The 22,850-nt window shown below is 42.6% G+C and overlaps 1 protein-coding gene across 1 annotated transcript in view; it reads left to right on the forward strand.

Annotated features, from left to right (window-relative positions):
- LOC117560206 (collagen alpha-1(XXVII) chain A-like) overlaps nt 1-22,850 on the forward strand; it is a 111,708-nt gene that overhangs the window by 7,578 nt on the left and 81,280 nt on the right. Inside the window, exons 2-3 of the mRNA XM_034237048.1 lie at nt 7,193-7,263; nt 21,040-22,538. Of these exons, the coding sequence (XP_034092939.1) occupies nt 7,193-7,263; nt 21,040-22,538 (1,570 nt within the window). The remainder of the gene's footprint in view (nt 1-7,192; nt 7,264-21,039; nt 22,539-22,850) is intronic.

Raw genomic sequence — 22,850 nt, forward strand, 5'->3', positions numbered from 1 at the left:
ACTCACAGGCGCTCAGACTGACAGTTGCCTGGCCGCAGCAGAGCTGCTGCTGCAGTCAGAGCAGAGAGGAGACAACCACACTCCCCCGCGTCGAGACTGCAAATGAATTGCGCATGCGCCAACTGCCAAGCCGTCCTGGTTTTGAGCGGGATTTAAATGTAAAATGTAAATGTTTCTTCACTCACTTTCACACTATAATAAATAACTGCCTTTGCTTTGCTTTGACTCACACAGCCTCAGTCACTCAATCACCTCGTCCACTGTGTGTGTGCCTCTCTGTGACAAGCTAAACATCTCTGTGACAAGCTAAACATCATGATGCTTTCCTGGAGAAGTCCAGAATTTGATCCTTGAAGGGTTGGGAACGTTTTTTGTACTCCCCTCTACCGTGCTCTCTCCTACAGCCGCCATTACATGATATGCAAATTAGGCGATGACGTCATTTAGCGACTTCTGGCGACTTTCCGGACAGCCAATAGCTACTTTCCTTACTATGGAGTTGGCAACACTGGACGAGGTGCGGGGAGTAGAATCCGGCTGGAGTGGCGAGGACGTGGCGGCTGGTGACGGCAACACGGCGGTCGGAGAAAGATCCTGGAGCTCAAGAAGAAAACACGTTAGACGTTTTTTTTTAGACAAATAAACAAAAAGGCTAACAGTTGGTTTTGCAGCGAGTAGGCTAACATATTACTGTTTCCCTGTAAAACTAATTTAGCATGTGTTGCTTGTATTGCTGTCCAATTCAATACACCAGAATAGTTGTTAACTTTAAACAAACAACATGATTCACATTACTCACACTCTTACTGTAATTAGTGATTAAATAAACAATTAATGTAGGACACCTAGTTGGGCTTGCCAAAATCACGCTACAGTTTCATTAAACAAATAATGAAATATGCTAACAGTTTATTTTGCCGAAAGCTATAGCTAACGAATAATTGTTTTTAGTGCCTTTAGTACGGTTAGAAGCTATCATAAACTAACAGATGATTGTTTGTATTGCCTTAAGACTATCATAGTTAATGTTAGCTAATCACACTTAATTTCAAGACACCAGAATTGTTATTAATGTTAAACAAATACAACTTTAAAAGCTCTTCACATTAGTGATGTTACGTATTGCGCCGAGGCTTCGGAGCGTGTGTCGAGTAATCCCGGAAGTTTTTTTGTGAAGCTTGTATCAAGGCTTGTATCGTTTTGGGCTAGTGACGTCACCGATGACAAACGAAGCCTCGCTGCCCCTCAATACCAGGTGACTGCTTCAGAAAGTGCTTTAGATCGGTTGAACCACAACGCTCATATTACCCATGGATGGATGTATAATAAGAACGATATTAATATATATATAATACATTTTATTTGGGGGGCGCCTTTCATAGCACCCAAGGACACCTTACAGGGCATAGGGTAATATAGGGAAAATTAAAACGGTGGATTTAATGAAATGTCAGCCGGGGTAAAACAAGACAAACAACAGGAAATGGACTACAAAAGGACACAGGGTAGAATTTATAATGAGAATGCCAGTTTGAACAGGTGGGTTTTGAGTTGGGTTTTGAATGTTGTCGGACTGTCGGATGTGTAGTGGCAGGGAGTTCCAGAGTCTGGGAGCCGAGCAGCTGAAAGCTCGAGCACCCATGGTTTTGAGGCGAGAGTTTGGGATGGTGAGAAGTCCTACGGAGGAAGAGCGGAGGGTGCGGGAGGGGGTGTACTGCTGAAGGAGGTCGGTGATGCATGGGGGCAAGGTTGTGGAGAGCTTTATATGTAAGTAGAATATTTTTGTATTCAATACGGTAGCGTACAGGAAGCCAATGTAGTTGAGTGAGAATGGGGGTGATGTGGTCGGATGAGTTGGTGCGGGTGATGATCCGGGCAGTAGAGTTCTGGATTATTTGCAGTCTATTAATGAGTTTGATGGGAAGGCCAGTCAGAAGTGCATTGCAGTAATCAATCCGGGATGTGACAAATGAGTTGACTAGGATTCTGGAGATGTTCCGAAGATGGAAGAAGGCAGTGCGGGTGATGTTTTTAATGTGTGGTGCGAATGAGAGGGAGCCGTCCAGAATGACACTGAGGCTTTTCATTTGGGCAGCGAATGGTATGGGGAAGCCATCAATGATGATGTTTGGTGCTGGGGTGTTTTGTGACTTGGTGAGGGTGGATTTGGAGCTGATGAGCAGGGCCTCAGTTTTGCTACTATTAAGCTTCAGGAAATTCCTGCTCATCCTGCTCCTGATGTCCTCAAGGCAGGTGGTGAGGGAGGTGGGGGGCAGGGCAGTGGTGGGTTTGGAGGAAATGTAGACCTGTGTGTCGTCGGCGTAGCAGTGAAAATTAACCTCATGGTGACGGAGGATTGTGCCCAGGGGGAAGATATATATGATGAATAGGAGTGGACCCAATACTGACCCCTGGGGGACACCCAGTGAAATGTCAGGACACCCTGACTTGTGATTACCGAGTTGTACAAACTGTTGTCTGTCAGTGAGGTATGATGAGAACCAGGAGAGTGCAACACCAGTGATCCCAATGCCAGCCAGGCGGTCTAGGAGTAGTGGGTGAGAAATGGTATCGAATGCAGCGCTGAGGTCAAAGAGGATGAGGATGGTGAGAAGTCCGGAGTCAGCTGCACGGAGGAGGTCGTTGGTGATTTTAACTAGGGCTGTTTCAGTACTGTGTTTTTGGTGGAAACCAGATTGAAAGGGTTCATGGAGGTTGTTTATGTCAAGATGGGACTGAAGCTGTGCGGCAACCACCCTCTCAAGGGTCTTGGAAATTAAGGGTAGGTTGGAGATGGGCCTGTAGTGGTTTAGATCGGCTGGGTCAGTACCGGGTTTTTTGAGGATGGGAGTGATAGCAGCCAGTTTGAGGGTGGGAGGTACAATTCCAGGTGAGGGAGGAGTTAATTATGTCAGTGATCATGGGTGATATGGCTGGTAGGCAAGCCTTGACCAGGGTGGTGGGAAGAGGATCAAGCTGACAGGTGGTGGTTTTGGCTTTACGGATTAGCTCTGAGATGGTGTATTCCGATGCTGGGGTGAAGATGGAGAGGGAGCTGATGAGAGGTGGACCAGTGGAAACCATCCAGGGTGGATCACTTGAGGAGGTGCATGCTGAGGCCAGCTCTAGGTGAATGGTGTTAATTTTGGAGTGAAAAAATGTCAGAAAGTCAGTGCATTGGTCAATGGAGATATCGGGAAGGAGGGTTTGAGGAGGCTGAAGTAGGTGACAGACTGTGGAGAAAATAACTCAGTGCTGATGAGGTTAGACTAATAAGAGGATTTGGCATTGGAAAGTGCGTTCTTGTAGAGGTGAAGGTGATCCGAGTACATTTGCGTGTGAACTGAGAGTCCGGTGTTTTTGCACAGCAGCTCCAGTCGGCGGCCAGTTGTTTTGAGCTGACGTAGATCAGAGGTGAACCAGAGGGCGGAGTGGGTGAATGAAACTTTGCGAGTTTTCAGGGGAGCCAGGGCAGTGAGGGAAGAGGAGAGACAGTTATTATAGTGATTCACCAGGTCAGCAGGGTGGGTGGATGTTGGAGGATTGGGGTAGGAATTAATCAGAGTGGTGAGATCTGTGGGGTTAATGTGTTTAATGGTTCTGAAGGTGATGGACCATTGTTCTTTGGCTTTGTAAAGGGGGGCATCGATATACAAAATTACAGCTTTATGGTCAGAAATGGGGAATTCGATGACAGCAAGGTACTGTAAGGCAAATGATTTCATCTCACTCCTGGACTGCCTCGATATCACACAACATGTCAACCTCCCAACACATAACAAAGGTCACATACTGGACTTACTCTGCTGCACTGTAGCGGATACAACCCGTTTTGTCTCCGTGTAAACATGGCCTTAGTTACCACAGACTCTTAGTAGAGCAGGGTGTCACGATGAATCATATACTTTTATCTTCTCTTAGTCATGATAATAGTTGGAACATGACTGGTGTTGCTTATTTTATGAGAAGAAATTGGTTTGAAAAATAGCCTAAAGAGAGAACAGATCATACACAGCCAAGTAAACTAATGGTCCTATGAGAAGTCAGTTACCCTCATCAGCCTCTTTTAGTGTCAACTCATCCATAGGAATTTTCCACTGTGTGTGTGTGTGTGTGTGTGTGTGTGTGTGTGTGTGTGTGTGTGTGTGTGTGTGTGTGTGTGTGTGTGTGTGTGTGTGTGTGTGTGTGTGTGTGTGTGTGTGTGTGTGTGTGTGTGTGTGTGTGTGTGTGTGTGTGTGTGTGTGTGTGTGTGTGTGTGTGTGTGTGTGTGTGTGTGTGTGTGTGTGTGTGTGGTGTGTGTGTGTGTGTGTGTGTGTGTGTGTGTGTGTGTGTGTGTGTGTGTGTGTGTGTGTATGTGTGAGTATTTCTGAAGGTGCTCACGGGGCAGGAACTCCTGTGGGAACTCCTTTCAGGGAATCAACGAGTAGTCCAAAGTTGTACAAAAATAAACGGAAACTATAGTGGCTACTCAGTGAGGTTTTTTTTCCTCAACCTTTGACTGGTCTCTGGCCTACAGACAGACTGTGTGTGTGTGTGTGTGTGTGTGTGTGTGTGTGTGTGTGTGTGTGTGTGTGTGTGTGTGTGTGTGTGTGTGTGTGTGTGTGTGTGGTGTGTGTGTGTGTGTGTGTGTGTGTGTGTGTGTGTGTGTGTGTGTGTGTGTGTGTGTGTGTGTGTGTGTGTGTGTGTGTGTGTGTGTGTGTGTGTGTGTGTGTGTGTGTGTGTGTGTGTGTGTGTGCAGGGTCGGGAGGTTAGAATCAGAGTTAAGACATGCATGTTTAGTAAAGAAAAGAGAAGACTTTGAGCTTTGAGGAAATATTGAATCATCTGATTCTGCAGATTGCGCAATTGTTGACTAAACTATCCACAACTTATTTTTCCATTTAATCACTGGGGAAATGTGTGAGCAGTTAAATTAAGAAGCTCAGTGAGCAGAGTAAATATGTTATCAGCAGTACAGAGCAGCTTCTGTCTATGACTCAGTGGCTCACAGCTCAATATGTAGCTTACACTGTCTGCTTATGGATGACTTATGCACAGGTATTGTTCGTCTGGTCTGTATTTTGTCCACTCAGCTTGGACGGGAACTCCCTCAGGGAGTCGTGTCATCGCTCACTGTTGCAGTTTGAAAGACACAGGAGACAGGGTCAGTGTACAGATGTCAGACGGATTATTTAAATGTCCGCTGTGCACAAACCCACCTCAGTGCAACCGCAAAATAAATATCCCTACCTGTCATGTGCACTTTAAAAAGCAACCCAATGAAAATCTAAACAAGCTACCGGGAACTTTTAATATGAAAAGCCAAAGAAAACAGCAGTTTCTCAGGAAACTTGGCCCACTTTGCACAGATGTAAGCAGCCTGTGGGACAGAATGAGAGTCGATTTTGCTTGAGTAAAAAATCTCAGCATTCATGATGACTCATTTTCAGAAAGTGGATCTCTCCTCAGCTGATAAGACACTGAATGAGACTGTAAACAGCTGGCAGTCTGACACGCACGCACACACACGCACAGACACACACACACACACACACACATATATACACACACACACACACACACACACACACACACACACACACTGAGCATCCTGAGTAACCACAGCCAGCTGTTAGAGGGGCTGATTGCGATGAAGCTTTATTAGCAACAAAAAACTGGGAACGAAGCAGACATAGACACCACACAAACACACACATAGACATGTACACACACCTTGATTATAATCATCCAAGCTAGTGTGGGGAAGCAGTGTGGAGGATGTTCACGTTTCTACAACATCCTTGCCTGGTTTAGTGCAGGTAGATTTATTTCCGCAACAGTTTCTCACATTTTCTGTATTTGGAGCTGTTGGCCCACGCCCCCCAATGCCTTCTCCTTCCAGCCACACAGCTGTTATACACATGTCCTCCTCTGCTGTGTGTGTGTGTGTGTGTGTGTGTGTGTGTGTGTGTGTGTGTGTGTGTGGTGTGTGTGTGTGTGTGTGTGTGTGTGTGTGTGTGTGTGTGTGTGTGTGTGTGTGTGTGTGTGTGTGTGTGTGTGTGTGTGTGTGTGTGTGTGTGTGTGTGTGTGTGTGTGTGTGTGTGTGGTGTGTGTGTGTGTGTTGTGTGTGTGTGTGTGTGTGTTGTGTGTGTGTGTGTGTGTGTGTGTGACCAATGACCATGTGTGTCTGGATGACCTCCAGTGGTAAACAGTGGCTCCCCTGCCTGTCACCAGATCTCGCCCCCCCGCTGAGCTTTCAGTCCACTTTCCAATCAGCCTCTCAGCTCTGCTGCACACCTGCATGCGGTGAGAGTGATGTGAGGGACATTGTTTGTTTTTTTTGTGCATACACATGTTGGTTTTGGAGAGTTGAAGGATAAGTCTACTACATTATATCTGTCTTACAAACCACAACTTGAAGTTGTTTTTGTGTGTTTTGAAAAAAAGTGCTTCTGCAGACATTTTTGTTGACCTGGTATCAGTAGCTCAATTGTAAAGCTTACAGAGTACATGTTATTATGCAATACTTTCAAAAATACTTACGTTTTGTAATCTTACTTTAAGTCATAATTTAGTTTATTGATTATTTTCATATATTTCTAATGACAGCAGTTTTTTCTGTATTTAAGCATTCTGTAAGATACTCTTTTCATGTCTAAATGCCAGAAGGGCTGCAACTAACAATTATTTTCATAACTAAACAATCTGACAATCATTTACTATATTAATCGATTTGGACTTCTCAAAGTCCAACATGAAATGTTGCTTTGTTAGTCCAAACCCAAATATATTCACTTTTTTATTATAATAAAAAACAGAGAAAAAGCCAGAAATCTCTGTATTTGAGAGACATTTTCTAGCATTTTCGCATGAACATTTCTGGTTTTTCTACAATATTTATGTGTTGTTGTGAAAGTGAGGAACCCAGGATTCGGGACGACCAACTTTAGTTACTATATTCACCAAATATAACCAGCCAGAAGGACTTTTAACAACCTTGCAACAAAAAATGTGTTTCCAATTTGTTCCCATAAACTGCTTCTAAGCATTAATAATGATTTTATGTAAATAGAGCGATAAAGCTAATCGCTACAGTTCATAAACAAGTTTATATAGCGTTCCTTATTAGGAAATTGCATACAATTATTTGAAGAATTTGTTTGTTACAGTAATGTGTGACTCTCTGCTAACATCCTCTCTTCTCTTCCTGCAGGAGAGCCCTATTGCTCTGTACCGTATTATATTGTACTTGCTACCTGGGACTTACACAAGTACACCCTGAAGGTAAGACGTGACTTTATGTCACCTCCACTCTTCTCTCAATTCAGTCACTCACTTCCCTTTCTCTCCTCTTCTTTCTTCACAACAACTTTAAAACTGGAGAGGTTTTCGTATCTTCTTTGCCTATTTGGCTAAAGCACCCAAACACTATGAGAATTGGGCCAACCATTGCATGTTGAGTCAGCACAGGAGTTTTTATGGTGGAGATTAGACCAAATTCTTATTTTTTTAGATATGTAATCAAGAGTGTTCTACAGTATTGCAATACTACATGGTACAAGTGATACGTTAATAATCACTTGCTGCTGGGATGCAAGAAAAATGTCAAACTTGATCTGACAAAAAGTATCATTGTATCGTATTGTTTCCTATGGTATTTACATTACATTACATGTCATTTTTTAAGACGCTTTTATCCAAAGCGACTTACATACATTGAGTACTGTGGACAATCCCCACAGGAGCAATTTGGGGTGAAGTGTCTCAGAGACACAACGACATGCTGACTGCAGTGGGACTCGAACTTGCTATCCCCTGATTCGAAGTACACAGCCTCCCATAGGCTATTCTGTCATAGATCATTCAAAGATGACAGTTATAGAATTAGTTTTGTCTCAAAACACTACTGTTAGATGTCTTTCAATAACAGCATTTAGTAGATGTGAAGTTATTTATTCAGGACACACAAATAACAACTTCCTATGTTATAATGAAAGTTTATCAGATGATAAGGTAATATTACCATGAAGAAGTGGAAGGAGTCGATTGTAGTATTGAACGTACAGTCTGTACTTATACTCTTAGGGCGAGTATAAGCACATTGTTTGTCTGTCCGGCTGCTGTACTAAAAGTACTCCGCACCAACAACAGACAGAAACAGTGAGCAATGAACATACTGGAGCATTTAGCAGCTGAGGAGCCAGAAAGCTCCCTTAGGAGTTGGAGGAGAACATGGCAGTAGCGTGGCGTGGGGAAAAAATTAGGGGAAGCCAATAATACGTCCTTTCTTTTGGGTCGGGGGTGTGGTGGTCAATATAATAACGTAACCAGATGAGTGATTACAGCACCCGGTATCATTTTACACACATTTGTATCAGATGCAGGACTTACACACGCCTGTTATCTAACCGACAGGTCCGCACGCACTCTCCAGCCGAAACTCTAATAAGCATTCATTCACAAACTAAATCAGGAGACCTTTAACGTTTTACGTCCGATTCGCTCCTTTTTTCCTCTCTGTACACAGCTCCAGTTTGGGCATCGGCCTGTCATCAGATTGTATTTGTTGTTGCTGCTGTAGCAGAAGTTTAGTACAATTATTTTTGAGGAAATACTCCAAATCTTCACCCTCCATAATTGCACTTGCTTCAGTTGCTTGCTACTTTCTAACGGCGGTGAGAGTGGTGCAGTGACGCTATCTATCTTCTATCGATTAGATTTATGATTCAAAAATTATAAAAGTAGAGTAGACATGTGGATATTATCCGACTGAACACAACGTGCATTTATCTAACAGGTTCGTTTTCCACTGACCTTATTTCGAGCTATTTTCCAAAATCCTATGGAGAAATCCCATGTCGAGGGAACCCGAGCGCAGCTTACTTCCGGGTTTTAGGACGCGTCACTACACCACTAAATTGATGCGATTTGATTGGATTGTGAGGCAAGGGAAGCCGGCCGCCTCTTGCTTCCCTTGGCATGGCCCTGACTAATCACAGGTTGGCAGGGGCATCACATGAGCCTCATCTGATTGGTCAATCTCTCCATTTTTTTTCACCAAGGGAAGCCAATTTCGGCTGGCCTCCTCTCGCAACAGTGAGTGCAATCTACTGTTTCACCATAACATCTAGAGGGGTGCTGTTTCACTCTTTGTAAAATACTCAATGAGAATGGGGGAGAGACGGGCCGGCAGCAACACACAACAAAGAATTTCCGAAACTAAACGAAGTGTTTTTATTTATTTATTAAAATTATAACTACACTCCGAAAAAACAGGGGAAGCCTGGCTTCCCTTGGCCTCCAGGAGAAAACGCCACTGGAACATGGAGCTTAAAAAATGGTTTAATATCTAAACTGTTATTCTAAGTTTAATTAGGAAGGCAGGATAAGTAAAAATGGAGATGGATATTATAACCTAATCATTTATGTATCTTCTGCAACAGTAAGAATGTTTGAATGAATGAATGAAGAATGGCAGTTAAAAATAGTTTTGGTCGGGTTTATTTGTATACATTTTTTGTATCGTTTGGCGGTTTCCCCTGATGAGAAGTCATAGATACAGTCCAGTGAACAGGCCCCTTCTCTCCTCCAATTATCATGATTGAGACTGACAGGGAATTCAATAGGCCGACACGCAGGCACTGAGAACTGATGACCGACAAACAAAATGTCATCTCGGTTCATTACAACGAGGCTGAAACATTTTTCATTTTTAATTCAAGGTCATACCTCTGTGATTAAATCTGTGTAAAAGCTTTAATCTATTCTTGTAAGTGATGGCTTCTTATATCGGATATAGCGGAATCGAGTATACATGTTGGATATCACATTTCATAGCAGTAAACATGGTAGATTTGAGTAGATTCATACATAATTCCAACAAGCTTTGTTTGGGATTATTAAGTAAATATCACATGCTCGTTGTTGGAGACTTTAAAGAACAAAGAATTATGTCAGACAGACCTTAATGGAAATGAAAATGTGGCTCCTTTTTTTGGTAGATTTTGCCAATTTTAGGCCCTGATTAGTTTGTCAGATCTCTTAACACTGTCTATGACCAACGTTATTGTTTGAGAGTGAATTCAAACAATGAATCCAACTGTGGAGCTCTGCTAAATATCATACATCTCCATTGTTAACTGTCAAATACAGGCAAAAATGAAAACTACAATGTTAATGGGGCATGTAGTATGCAAGCGGTAAGTTACACACATCATAATACTACGAAATTCCCGGATTTGATCGAAGCTGGTAAAATAGAGATTGATGAGATTTTACTGATACCAATGCCATTATCGAGTCTACTTATTGCTCTGATTAATTGTTGATTCCTGATTTTTGGTAAAAAAAAAGTAGTAAAAAAAGTAGCTAATTTTCAGCGTCAATGCAGCTGTTTTATTATCTCTGAGACTAAACACAGTTTAGAATGTATCAGAGTAGACGCAGAGTTTGAAGTCACGCTGCATCAGTTTCTGCATCGTGAACATTTCCCCAAAACAGGCTGGCGTCAATTAAATGAATTGTTAACCTCAAAGGCATACAATTCAGATTGACCGTCCAATTTGCAAATGGTTCTCAACCGGAACCAATTTTTGATTCCCGTTTCTTGCAGAGGACCATTGTTGCATGTAATGTATCTCTGTCACTACCAAATAAAGGTTTAAATGTACATAACCAATATTGTGTCCCTCATTGTAATCATAAATCATGATTCTGAATCTGATATTGTGGGAAATCATAGGCCTACGTTGTTTTGCTGGATGGTTTTTCCGCCCAGAGAGATCGTAAAAAGCTCACTGTAGACCAGTGTAGGTCAACCGAAGTGTTCGAATGAGTCTGTGACCTGATCTTCTACTAGGGATACCGTTACACACTGAGCCTTGGACCTTCTCTCTGTACTTGAGTGCATTGGCACAGAGCAAGGCTAAGAACTGCAGCCATGTGTTAAACACAAGTCTGTCTCTCTGTGTGTGTTCACTCCCATACAGTGTGCTGTATATCTAAAACCATATGGCTAATGCATGCCCCAGTAATGGTACAAGTGGTATTTAAATAAAGAAGTTTGGAGACAGGAGAAAAGATACATGTAATGCACCCCCCTGCTTCACTGCCAAGCCCTGTTGTCCTTTTCCTGCAGAGGAGACCACACAGAGAGGAGAGTTCACAGTGACCATATATATTCCATGCAGGTCTTGCTTCCTTTGCCTTTTTTTTAAAGCACTAATGTTTTGAGGCAAGGAAAATCTTACAGCCCTATAGAGAGCACGGAAAAGCTGTTGAGACCTGGCGATGCGTTTCAACATTTGTTCACTTTTCAATGTGCAAAGAAAAAGGTCGTGATTGAGTACAATGTTCTGTGAAATCAGATTCAAACTGTGTTAAACCCTGGTATCATGCACTCAGTAATTCCAGACTAGACGGATTAGTTTAAGTTTTTCTACAAAAACATCAAGTTGGGAGCAGCTTCTTCCCTTAGGTCTAATTCCTTGACCACTACCAGGGATCGAATTCCTGCTCTTTCCATGCAATTATGCATTTCCAAAGTCTGAGCCTCCCAAAGTGCTCTAATGAAGTAAGCCTTGTGTTATAGAAAGACAAGCATCTCATTGAAGTCCTTTCTCTCCATGGCTCCCCCGTGCAGCAACTGTTAGGACTTCCCATCCATCTGTCCCCTCATCTTTCCCACTTTCTGTCATCTCATCAACATCCCATGCCCATGTGTATCTTTTCACAAGCAGGACTTCTATACACATGCCCCCATTAGACAGGGCCCAGTGACCACAGGTCAGAGTGACCCCCCGAGAGAATAAAGATGTTGAGGGGCCTCGTTCTGAGATCAGAGGTCATGTAGAGAATGAGCTCCCAGGACCCCCGAGACTGAAACGCTGAATAGAGAATCAATGCTGGCTGAAAGGCTGAAAACTGTACTCAGCCTCCAGGCAGCGAGATGCTGCGCTCACTTTGGTTCCTGTGGTCACATTCAGGACTTCCAAACTGGCTCTATTGATCAGAACGATAGAAAGGAGCAGGGAAGAGGGGAGGTTCTCTAAAGTTGTTATTTGGTTCATTAATCCCCTATAGCCTTTAAACCAGGGGTGGGGAACCTCCGGGCCGGGACTTCACAAATTGCGGTACCCATAAGGAGCCGTACACATGCCGCAGTTTTTGCGTGGCTGTGTCTTAGTTGTAAGCCCAGTGGCGATCTGTTCATCTGACATACTGATCATACAGTCAATTCTTTCACACACACATACGGGTTTTGGGCCGAGGGCGACACCGTACTTTCGGTATCCGCCATTTCACACGAGGTGCAAGCAGAATATCATAGTCTATTGCCTTAATCAATATCTAGTCAACTCTAAAATACCACATATATGCATTGGCATGATAATATTATTGTGACAAGTGGGGTATTCACCTGGTGTTTCCAGAAGATAGACGTAGATGCTGCCAAAATCGACCGAAGGCCACTTTCGAGAGTCGTTTTTCCATACATCTGCAGGCAGTCTGTAAGGGCAATCGGACAACCCACACAGCTCTAGTTTACGCTGGTAACGACCTAGAGCACACCCCTCAAGTCCAGAGATGTAATCCGAAGACATGCAGCGATTTCTTCGGTCGTTAATTCAGAAAAAAAACCTAATGCGCTCTGCCTGGCTACGTTACCTAGCTGTTTATATTAGCACCTCCAGGAAAATGGCGTATTTATATATATATATATATATGGCGCGCGTTGCATTGTGGGTAGCTCGTGACGTCACTGTGTGTGAAAGAATAGCTTTGTTGTTATTAGCATCTGGTTAGCTAGCTATGCTAACGAATATAAAAAGCTTTTTCTACAACCAGTGAGGTAAAGGCACATCTTTATATGATCATTATAGTTATAAAAAAAAAAGAGAATAAAGTAAACAGGTATTAATGCTGTCAAAATTATCGCGTTAACGGCGGTAATACATTTTTTGAATTAATTGCATTAAATTATTTAACGCATTTAACGCATGTGCAGAATGGCCCGCCCCATACATCCCACCAGTGGCAACGCCAGGGTATGGCTGGGGTAGGCTACACCCATACCAAGAAATGGCTTATCCCCACCATGAAAAATGATGTTAAAGTAAGCAAAATAAGGTCCGCCAACTCGCGCCGAGAATTGCACAGACAGCAGTTAGTAAGATTGATTTCAGTAGCCACTTGTCTGGAAATACCGAAGACCAGAAACGGTTTTGAAAACTTTTGTTATGTAGTGATCGTCTTCTCAATAGAACATCTTTGATAATGTCTTCTGGCCAATCAGAATCAAGATAACGGCGTGGTGTTGTTGCAGGAAGTCCCGACGGAGAATACTTTTGCTGTAGTACAGGGGTGCACATAACTGGTACGCAGGTTATGTGCGTAATCTGAAATGCGTACCATCACTTGTGTCACAAAGCGCATTTGCGTACCGACGTACTCATAGCCGCGGGAAGTAGGGGTGCTGGGGGTGCTGCAGCACCCCCTGTTGGCGAGTGGTGTACATTTGAAAAACTGAGTGACCACCTAAATAAAAATGATTAAACTACATCAAATAGTTATGATTTCACTTAAAATAAAATTAGCTGTATACAGTAGCATATAATAGTCATAGTATATATTTGTATCAGTCAGGTGGCTTGAATTTATTTTCCAAATAAATAAAATCCGAGTCATCTAGGTTGTAGGTCGTGGGAGAGTGACATAATTGACGCGACACACACACTGCAGTGACAACTTTCTAGAATGGCGCAAAAAATGATTTGGGATTTTTTCTCCAACAAACAACCCAATAAAAAGAGTGGACCACCAGCTACTCCTCAGCCCACCACCTCTACAACTAGAGTAATATGACACAGAAGAGACTGACACATCTGACTTTGATGCATGTCCATAGAAACATTTTGGATAATGTGGATGTATCTGCTCTAATGAGGGTCTTCATTAATGCCACCCCAGGCTACATTTGGAGTTTTGTGAAGCCCCAACACAAGGTAAAACGATATTTTTCTTTAATGCTGCTGCCACTGTGCAGTGTTTTGCCTTGTCAATCAGTTAAAATTGAATTCATAGTTTTATTAATATTGTAAATAATATTTCCTGACTATTTGTAATGTTATGTAGGTTCGTAAGACCCATAGTTAGCATGTGGGCATGTGCAGCTGTTGCTAAGTGATGTAGGTCTATAATGGTGTATTAAGCCTAACAGAGGCGAGACACCAGGTGAATAGGGTAATTTTTTTTAACTTAAAGATATCAGCTGGAAATCTCTCCAGTTAATTACCTACAATGAGGCAATTGTTTCTTGTATTACAAGTTTTCTGAATATGCAAATTATCTATTATCTCATTAAATTTGCGCATATCTTAACACATTCAGGAACCGAAATCTGAACTTTGGATAAAGCCAGGTTCAAAATTCTCGTTTCATTTTGTAGTCATATTAGCATCTAAGGCTTTTACAGAAGGGATTTTGGATATCTCTTTTTATCACTCCATTAATCAGAAAATACTGTCAACAGCCCTAAAATATCAATTTTCGCCATGTTTCTAGGTATAAAAACTTATATAATTCAGGCTATGAATGACATATGAACAAACCCTTCTGTAAAAGCCTTCATAATATTGATAGGAATATAACTGGAAGGTTTGGTGTATGTAAGTGTAACTGAAGTGGACATGTCGGACTCAGAGTAGGAGAAACAACTCATTTTGAGAAAACGACCTTTAAAGATTGCAGTGAGGCGCTAGCTAAACCCTCCTGTTCTTTGGATGACAGCTTGCGCATCGACGCACTCCGTGAAGGTATTTCATGTTCGGGGTCATTTGTTTTTTGTATAACCTTGCTTCGTGCAAGTGACAATTGTTATCGTCTTCTCTGTGAACGTTTTTTTCGCCGTTCTTTTGCCATTTTGAGATTTCAATTTCTAGCGGAAAGCTAACCAGGAAGTGTTTTAGCACACCACATGACGCATCTGAACGAATCACGTTGTCAGAAGTTGACACCAGCCAATGAGATTTCGTTTCTTGGTTTAAGACCCTTTTGTACTTTCACGATTGGTTGCTGATACAAAGGAAATGACCATATTTGGATGTGATGAGATTGTGCAGGAGAGACGGAGCTTTCCAGCGATACCTCTGTTGACATGGTGCACACAGCGGTCGCGGTACTTTATGTTACATTAGAATGCTAACTTTTGGTGAATTTAGGAGAAATATACAGACGCAAATAGACAAACTATAGTCAAATAAACACTTAAATGTGTATTTTGTACGTTTTCCTTCCAAAAGCCTGAAAGAAAACATGTTATGGAATCAAAATAGCACAACATCTCAAAATTGACCAGTGCATGAAAAACGATGTTTTTGCCTGCCGTGTCTCGCCTTAAACAAACAATTTATGTGGCTCGTATCGTTGACAGCCGGGCCCGGCCCCGCCTTTTTTTTTTTTTTTTTTAAGCGGCCCCCTCCTCACTTTTGGAAGCACCCCCTGAGCAAAATGACTTCCCGCGGCTATGGACGTACTTGTGAAGCTTTTCCAGAAGGCGGTTAGATCACCGGACGACAGAGTCGGTCACCGTGTGCACAGACAGGGCTGCTGTTAACGTCTATCTGTACAACGGAATTGTGCCAAAACTACGCCAACCGGCTGCGGAGGGAGACTCCCCCCCTTCACTGGAGAACTCCATTAAAACAGCTGATCACAACGTTCACACTCTGTGGTCACGAAGTACTCCACTAGCCCCCCCCCCCGTCGACTTTCCTGAAGTACTCCCCCGTTGATAGAAATCAACATGTAATGAATTAAGACCCCACGGTTTGATGATTGATAGGTGCTCTCTTTCATTTATTTTTGACACACAGAAAAATGCTACAATAAACATGTTAAATGGATATATCCGCCTTCTTTCATTTATCTTTCCATTCCCACAACAATATACATAAAGAAATGACATATTTTGGACATAGTTCGAACGGTGATTAATCATGATTAATTAATTTTTAAGCTGTGATTAATCTGATTAAAAATTGTAATCATTTGACAGCCCTAAAAATACTATATGACAGTGAAAAAGTTGATATTAATAAACAAGAATACAGTTTGAAAGGGGAGTGATTTGTAAAATATCCAGAAAGAATAAGAAATCTGTTTACAGTTCTGCTTCATATGGGTGTAGAGAGATGTATCCATAGATCTCCTAGTGTTGCTCTCAAAGTGCACCAGATTGATGCTTTCAACTTCAACATTTAAAAAAAAATCTTCCTGGGGGAGCATGCCCCCGGGTCCCCCCCTAGAAGAGGTTAGGTCTACGCCCAGTGGAAACGCAACCAAATACGGGCCGGGCACGAGTTCCCACCCCTTAGCCTATCACGTACAATGTGTTGGAGCGCTATCCAGAAGAAGCACAAGTGTTAGTTATGTCACTATGTTCCTGAACTTTGGGATTTACATGCACTATAAAACACAGTACAGGAAAGGGAGAAGCCCAAAAAGAATAATAGGGCTCCTTTAAATATACAGTACAGCAATCTGATGTTCTAATAATCTGGACGTTTTATCATTTGGAATTTAGAAGCTAAGCTTTGTGCCTAACAATTCACAAAGGCATATTGTGAGATTTATTTAGTATCCAACCGTTTCTCTTTCTCCTTTGAGTTGTCCAGATGGGTACTTAGAGAGGAGGACGTCCTATAGCAAGATTTTAGCCTTCATGGTTCTGTCTGCTTTAACCTTAAGACATCTTGTCTTGCAGCGTGGTTTACATGATGGGGATACTTGATTATCAGTAGCGAGTAGTGAATAGCTGTTGCCTCACTTTGCATTGTTTCAATTGAAAGTCAAAGTTCTCGTGTTCATGTTTCATTTATTTTCTGCTGCATGGAAAAAACAACAATATATATATATATATAAAGTTTATAGATCATGAATTTAGCCCTCTTAAAGGTGGGGTAGGTAAGTTTCAGAAACCGGCTCGAGATACACTTTTTGTTATATTCCATGGAATGCTCTTAACATCCGATAGCAATGAATATCTTAAGTGCTTTGACAAAAAAATCCATAAAAAAATGTCATCTGTGGAAGCCGTAGTACTGTAAAAAGTACATCCAATCCGTTTAGCCGGGCCAGCTAAACGGATTGGATTGCCGCCCTGTCTGTCAGCCTTCCATCTCGTGCACGCACAAATGTATCTTGTGCCGTCATTGGGCGTGCATTGCAGCAGCACTTCAATGACTCGCCAGCAACAGGCGGCCACTTTCACCAGTCTGCTGACGTCATGTGCGCGTTCATGTGTGTTGGAGGAGGTGCTCTGTAAGGAAGTCTGAAGGAAGGGGCGGATTCTTTTCGGCTGTGTACTTTCAAATTTTAGTGCACTTGAGCCGGTTTCTGAAACTTACCTACCCCACCTTTAAGTAACTTAATCTTACATCAAAACCAATACAACAACCAAAGACAGGAAGGCAAAACCATTAAAGATCATACGTTTGGAACCATAGCTCTTTGGTTTGGCTTGGCTTTGCAACTTCAAATGAATTTATAAACCGTTGGAGCTGTTAAAATATGGCCGTATTTGAATTTGATTTTGGGGCTGAGCAGCTTTAAAAAAAGAATGTACAGCAATAAACATGTTCTATTCTGAGGACATCTGTTTTAGGAAGGCTGTGTTATGCTTCACGAGAGTCATATGGTCAACGTGCCATGCTGGAGAAAAGCATCAGGCAGCAAACCGCTGACATTGTAATCAAAGGCCACCACAGCACCTCTGCCCATCCAAGGTCACTCCTTACCCCCCTATCAGCACAGTTTTATGTCCGTATATCAGGGGTTCTCAAAGTTTTGATGAGTGAGGGCCAATTTAGGTACCCAATATTGGATTGAGGGCCGCCCAAGAAAAAACGGAACACAAAATAATTCCAAAACAAATCCTTTTTTTATTGTACTAACCAATAACCGCAACTCGCGAGATGCCTAGTTGCCATGCAACCAGTAGTCTAGCAAACTTTCCACAAGCTGTCATTCATAATTTAGGAAAGACAACCCAGGGGGCGCAGTTTTACCATTCTTAACCCTCTGGAGTCTAAGGGTATTTTCTCGATTTTTAGATGTTTTCTTAAATCACCTTTTAAATGTATTTCTTCTAACATGGCACCCCATGTGTTAAATATCAAAATGTTCAGGACCATCTCTGGTCTTGCTATATATGCATATTACTCACCTTAGAGCACTGTTTGATGAGATAAGTAAGCTCAAAAGCTTAAAATGTGAAATCTGATTTTTGGAAAATCTTCAAAACTCTTGTGAAAACACAAATTTACTCATGTGATCGAATTGTTTTGGTGTTTTAGATTTGGTTACCAAAGTCATAGGATCACAAAAGCAGTGAAATATTTGAATTACACTGTATATAAATGTGTTATTCATGTCTAAAATGAAAAACATTAAATTCAAATTTTGAGTAAAATAGGTGTTTATCACTCTACTTTCACCACAGCAGGGACTGAGATACATCAGGACTGAATAATGACTTCATATTACATACCAAGGTTCATGTGATGTGTACAAATACAAATTGAGCATTCAACCTTTTTTTTTTCAACCAACAATTTATTATAAATATGTTTTTTTCAACCAACTATTTATATAAATATAAGAAACTGGAAAATCTCACTATTTACAATATTGAACATCAGAACTTTCAACCAACTATTCATTATAAATGTCAAGACAGTGTCAAGGTCTTTGTCTGTCTTCCAAGACAGTGGGTCTGGCTGCTGTGAAGGTGGGGGTGATGGTGCATGGGCTGCTGTGTAGGTGGGGTGTACAAGTGCTATACGAGACCTCCACGAGACCTCCTTGCTGGCTGGGTTGAAGGTGATGGCTGTGGTGGAGCCTTTGTGCTGAGGTGTATCTTGACCTGGTGGCAGCCGCAGATGGAGGTGGAGGCAGCTGTAGTGATGCTGGTCTGCTGGTCCTTGGTGGTGATGGCTCTGGTGAAGGCCCTTGAGCCACAGTAGATCTTGACCTGGGGGCAGGCACAGATGGATGTTGTGGCTGCTGGATAAACGCCGCCTGTGTAGGACAATAATTACAACTAATTTCATTGAAATAAAGTTCAAGTAAAATGTTGTTCAAGCACAAATAACAATTCACACATAAAAATAAAGTTTGGGAGGTTGCAGAAGGAGTCTCTCTCTCTCTCTCGCGCACACACACACACACACACACACACACACACACACACACACACACACACACACACACACACACACACACACACACACACACACACACACACAGGTATTTCCAGTTACTTTACATTCAGTATAAAATCACAGACACACATAGGCTACATCTGATTACAAAGTCTCATCTGTACAGGACGGTAAAATAATAACAGGCACACATATAAATAAATCTATGACAAAGTCTCATCTGTACAGAACAGTATGATAAAATAATCGATGGCAAAAACATGTCACTGTAAATGTCTCCGTTGTGGGACGAATAAATGATTAATTTAATCATCTACACATGTAATCTCACTTTTACACACCAAAATAACGTTAACACAGAGTAAACGTTTGCTAATGGAGTCTATTTTGTTCCAATAAAAAGTTCATGACTATCGATAAAAAATATATATCAATAAACCTATTGTTCAATTTCGCGGTATTCCCCACACATTGCCAGTACACTATTACTGTAATATTTACACTTACCCATGTCCAAATGGATCCTTGTTGTTGTCTTTGTATTCTTCTTCTTCAGAAGAGTCGAAGAATTCAGGTTCTGAGGCTCTATCTTCACTGCTGCTAGCGAAAAAAATATCTAGCGAAGTCGGCAACTGTAAAGGTTTTTTTAGCCATTTTATCTGTCTCTCTCTCTCTCCTCACAGATGTAAACTGATGGGAGACACGTGGTTTATGTTTTTTTTACTTGGTGGGTAGGCCCTTAGTGATTTCTCGACGTCCATTGGTCATTTCAGACCGTGATGGCTGCCGGCCGATATTTCCTTGACGGACACACAAATCCACCAATCCCACACAGTGTAAAGTCAAGCTGCTTTGAGCGGCCATATTGGCTGCTGTGCCCTGGTTACAGTCTCACAGGAGATACCGCTGGAAAGCTACTCATTCTAATTCTTACTAGATACAACCATGGAGGATTCAAATATAACGCATGCATTTCAGCGTGTCACATTAACTATCGCGGGCCGCCAGAAACATTTCCGAGGGCCGCCATTGGCCCGCGGGCCGCACTTTGAGAACCCCTGGTATAGACCTATTCATAATCTTATTTATTTCCCTACAATTGCACTAGACAGCATACAGAAGCAGTTTGGTAGCCTCATACCCACTGAGTTTATTATTCTTTCTATTCCTTTTTTTTGCTGCAGCCATCCTTCCCCCCCCCATCTGTTCACCCTGCTGTGTTTCAGCTCCATTACTTTGTGAACTGCTGTTTGCGTTGGCTAAAAACCAGTCAGACCTGATGTATGTCTGTGATACTGCCACGCCTGTCCGTTGTGATAGAAGAAATACATTGGTGTAATATATTTGAAATTGGCTTATAAACCAGTGTTGTCAAAGAAGAGTAGTCAACGTCTCACGTGTTACAGTAAGAGCTTAATCTCACAATGAGTCCAGAATGTCCTGTTAATAATGTTAAGATGTCTAAAATGTTCCTTTGACATGATTGGTCTCAATAATATTTGCTCAACATTATTTATTTCGTGAAATTGTTGCTCAAATGTCTATTTTGAAGTACAGAGTTTACGTATTTCCTAATAGTGTATTTCTAGGTATTTGATCAAAGCAGGAATTATTTTCACCTCTGTACAGTGAGAAAAGAAAAATACATTTAAAAAAGAAAAAATTATTAAAGATAAACAAAACGGATGTGAACTGAACTGAAGGATTATATCTTAAAACTTAAAATACATTTTAAAATCACTTCATATTCAGTTTTTTCTAATTGCAATGATGTGTAACCTTCATAAACATGCATGTCATGGTTATTTTCACCTCTAACATCCCTCTCTTCTTTATCCAGATGTGGACATCCTCCAAAAGTTGGGGCTCAAGGGAGAGAAACCGTCGCGCTCTGTGCCAGCAGGGGTCATTCCGTTCCGATCGGGGATCATCCTCAACCAGCGGGCGCACATTGAATCCCCCCTGCGCTCAGTCTTCCCAGCGGCCGTCTGGCCCAGCCTGGCCCTGGTGCTGAGTGTGCGCTCGCACCGCCTCAACAGTGCCTTCCTCTTCACCCTGCTCTCAGGCCGCAAGAAGCTCCTTCTGGGTCTGCAGCTCACACCGATCAACCTGGTCCTCCACACAGGGCCGAACACCTCGGTGTCACTGCCCTACGAGCCCCACGATGGCCAGTGGCACCAGCTGGCGGTGGGAATTAATGGACAGAGAGTGACTCTTTATGCCTCCTGCGGAGAGCAGATCGTCCATGCAGACTTTGGGTGGGACAGTGAGGAGGGTTTGGCTCCGGAGCTCCAAGGCTCCTTCCTGCTGGGGCGGACCAGCCAGCAGCAAGCCTCGGCTCACTTTGAAGGAGCCATCTGCCAGTTTGACCTGGTCCCTTCTGCAGAGGCAGCTCACAACTACTGCAGGTACATTAAGAAACAGTGCAGGGAAGCAGACACATACAGGCCTAACCTTCCTCCCTTGTTACCTATCCTTCCACAAGGTAAAAACGTCACCGCTACCGCTGCTACCCCTAAACGTGGTGGCCCAGAAACGCCCAAGAAGACCACCGGGATCAGCCTGGCCAGGAGTGTCGCTGCTGCTGCATCGGCTGTAAGATATGTGGCCCCCACCCAAACAATAAAGCCCAGCACTGGGACCATTCCTACACCCTTTCTGGGGACAGTGATGCCAGTTACAGTCCAGCTTGGTTTGGCCTCCCCGCCTCCCAAGGGCAGGACCGAAACTGTCACAGCACCACTTAGGATAAAAGCAACCCCAACAAAAGCGCCAAACCCAAGACCTACCACCTCTAAAGTCTTAACTCAGAAACCCACCAAACCAACTCCCCCAAAGCCCTCCAAAAAGATGATTGCAGGAACAGACAATAAGAAACCTATTATTCCAGCCACTACAAGCACCAAACCCTCCAAGATAAAACCTGATTCTACCCTATCATACCAAGGTACAGTCCTAAAGAAACCCCAACCAACCATGGCCAAGAAAACACCCCCCAAGTCTAAAGTTACTCCATCCAAAGCCACTCCGTTGAAACCCAAAACTAATCCTGTCAAAGTTGTCCCTTCTAAACCAACGAAACCTAAAGTCAACCCCTCAAAACCAACAGTCTCCAAAACTACAACTGCTAAGACCTCCAAGCCAGTCACCAAACAGGTCATCAAACCAACGAAACAATCCAAAACCACCAAGGCTACAGTCATTGTGCGACCAACCAGACCATCGGACAACCCAGTGACACCCCCTGCTACCGACGGCTTCCTGAGCTGGGAGGTGCCCCCTACTCTGTTCTCCATGCTGGAGGGACTTATGGGAGAGAAAGGAGACGCAGGCCCGCCGGTAAGCACCTCTTAACCTTTGTATGTGTGTGCCACCAGAATGAAGTCGATTTACAACAGAGCATACATGGCTTGAGTTCCTGTTTTTTTGGATCTAACTAACAGTACATGCTTTAAAGATGTATTATAATGTGCCTGATGGTAAACAGAAGTCTTGCAACTAAAAAGAGAATAAATAGAATAGAAATAGAATAAATTGTTTCTGAAGCTAACTAGAGTGATGCTATAGGCGGCAGACGAGGCTCAGGATCGGGAAGGCTAATATTTTACCAACTATTATACTGGTTTTAAACACCAAAAAAGATGCTTCTAC

The sequence above is a fragment of the Gymnodraco acuticeps genome, unplaced genomic scaffold (genome assembly GCF_902827175.1).
Source record: "Gymnodraco acuticeps unplaced genomic scaffold, fGymAcu1.1, whole genome shotgun sequence".
Taxonomy (NCBI): domain Eukaryota; kingdom Metazoa; phylum Chordata; class Actinopteri; order Perciformes; family Bathydraconidae; genus Gymnodraco; species Gymnodraco acuticeps.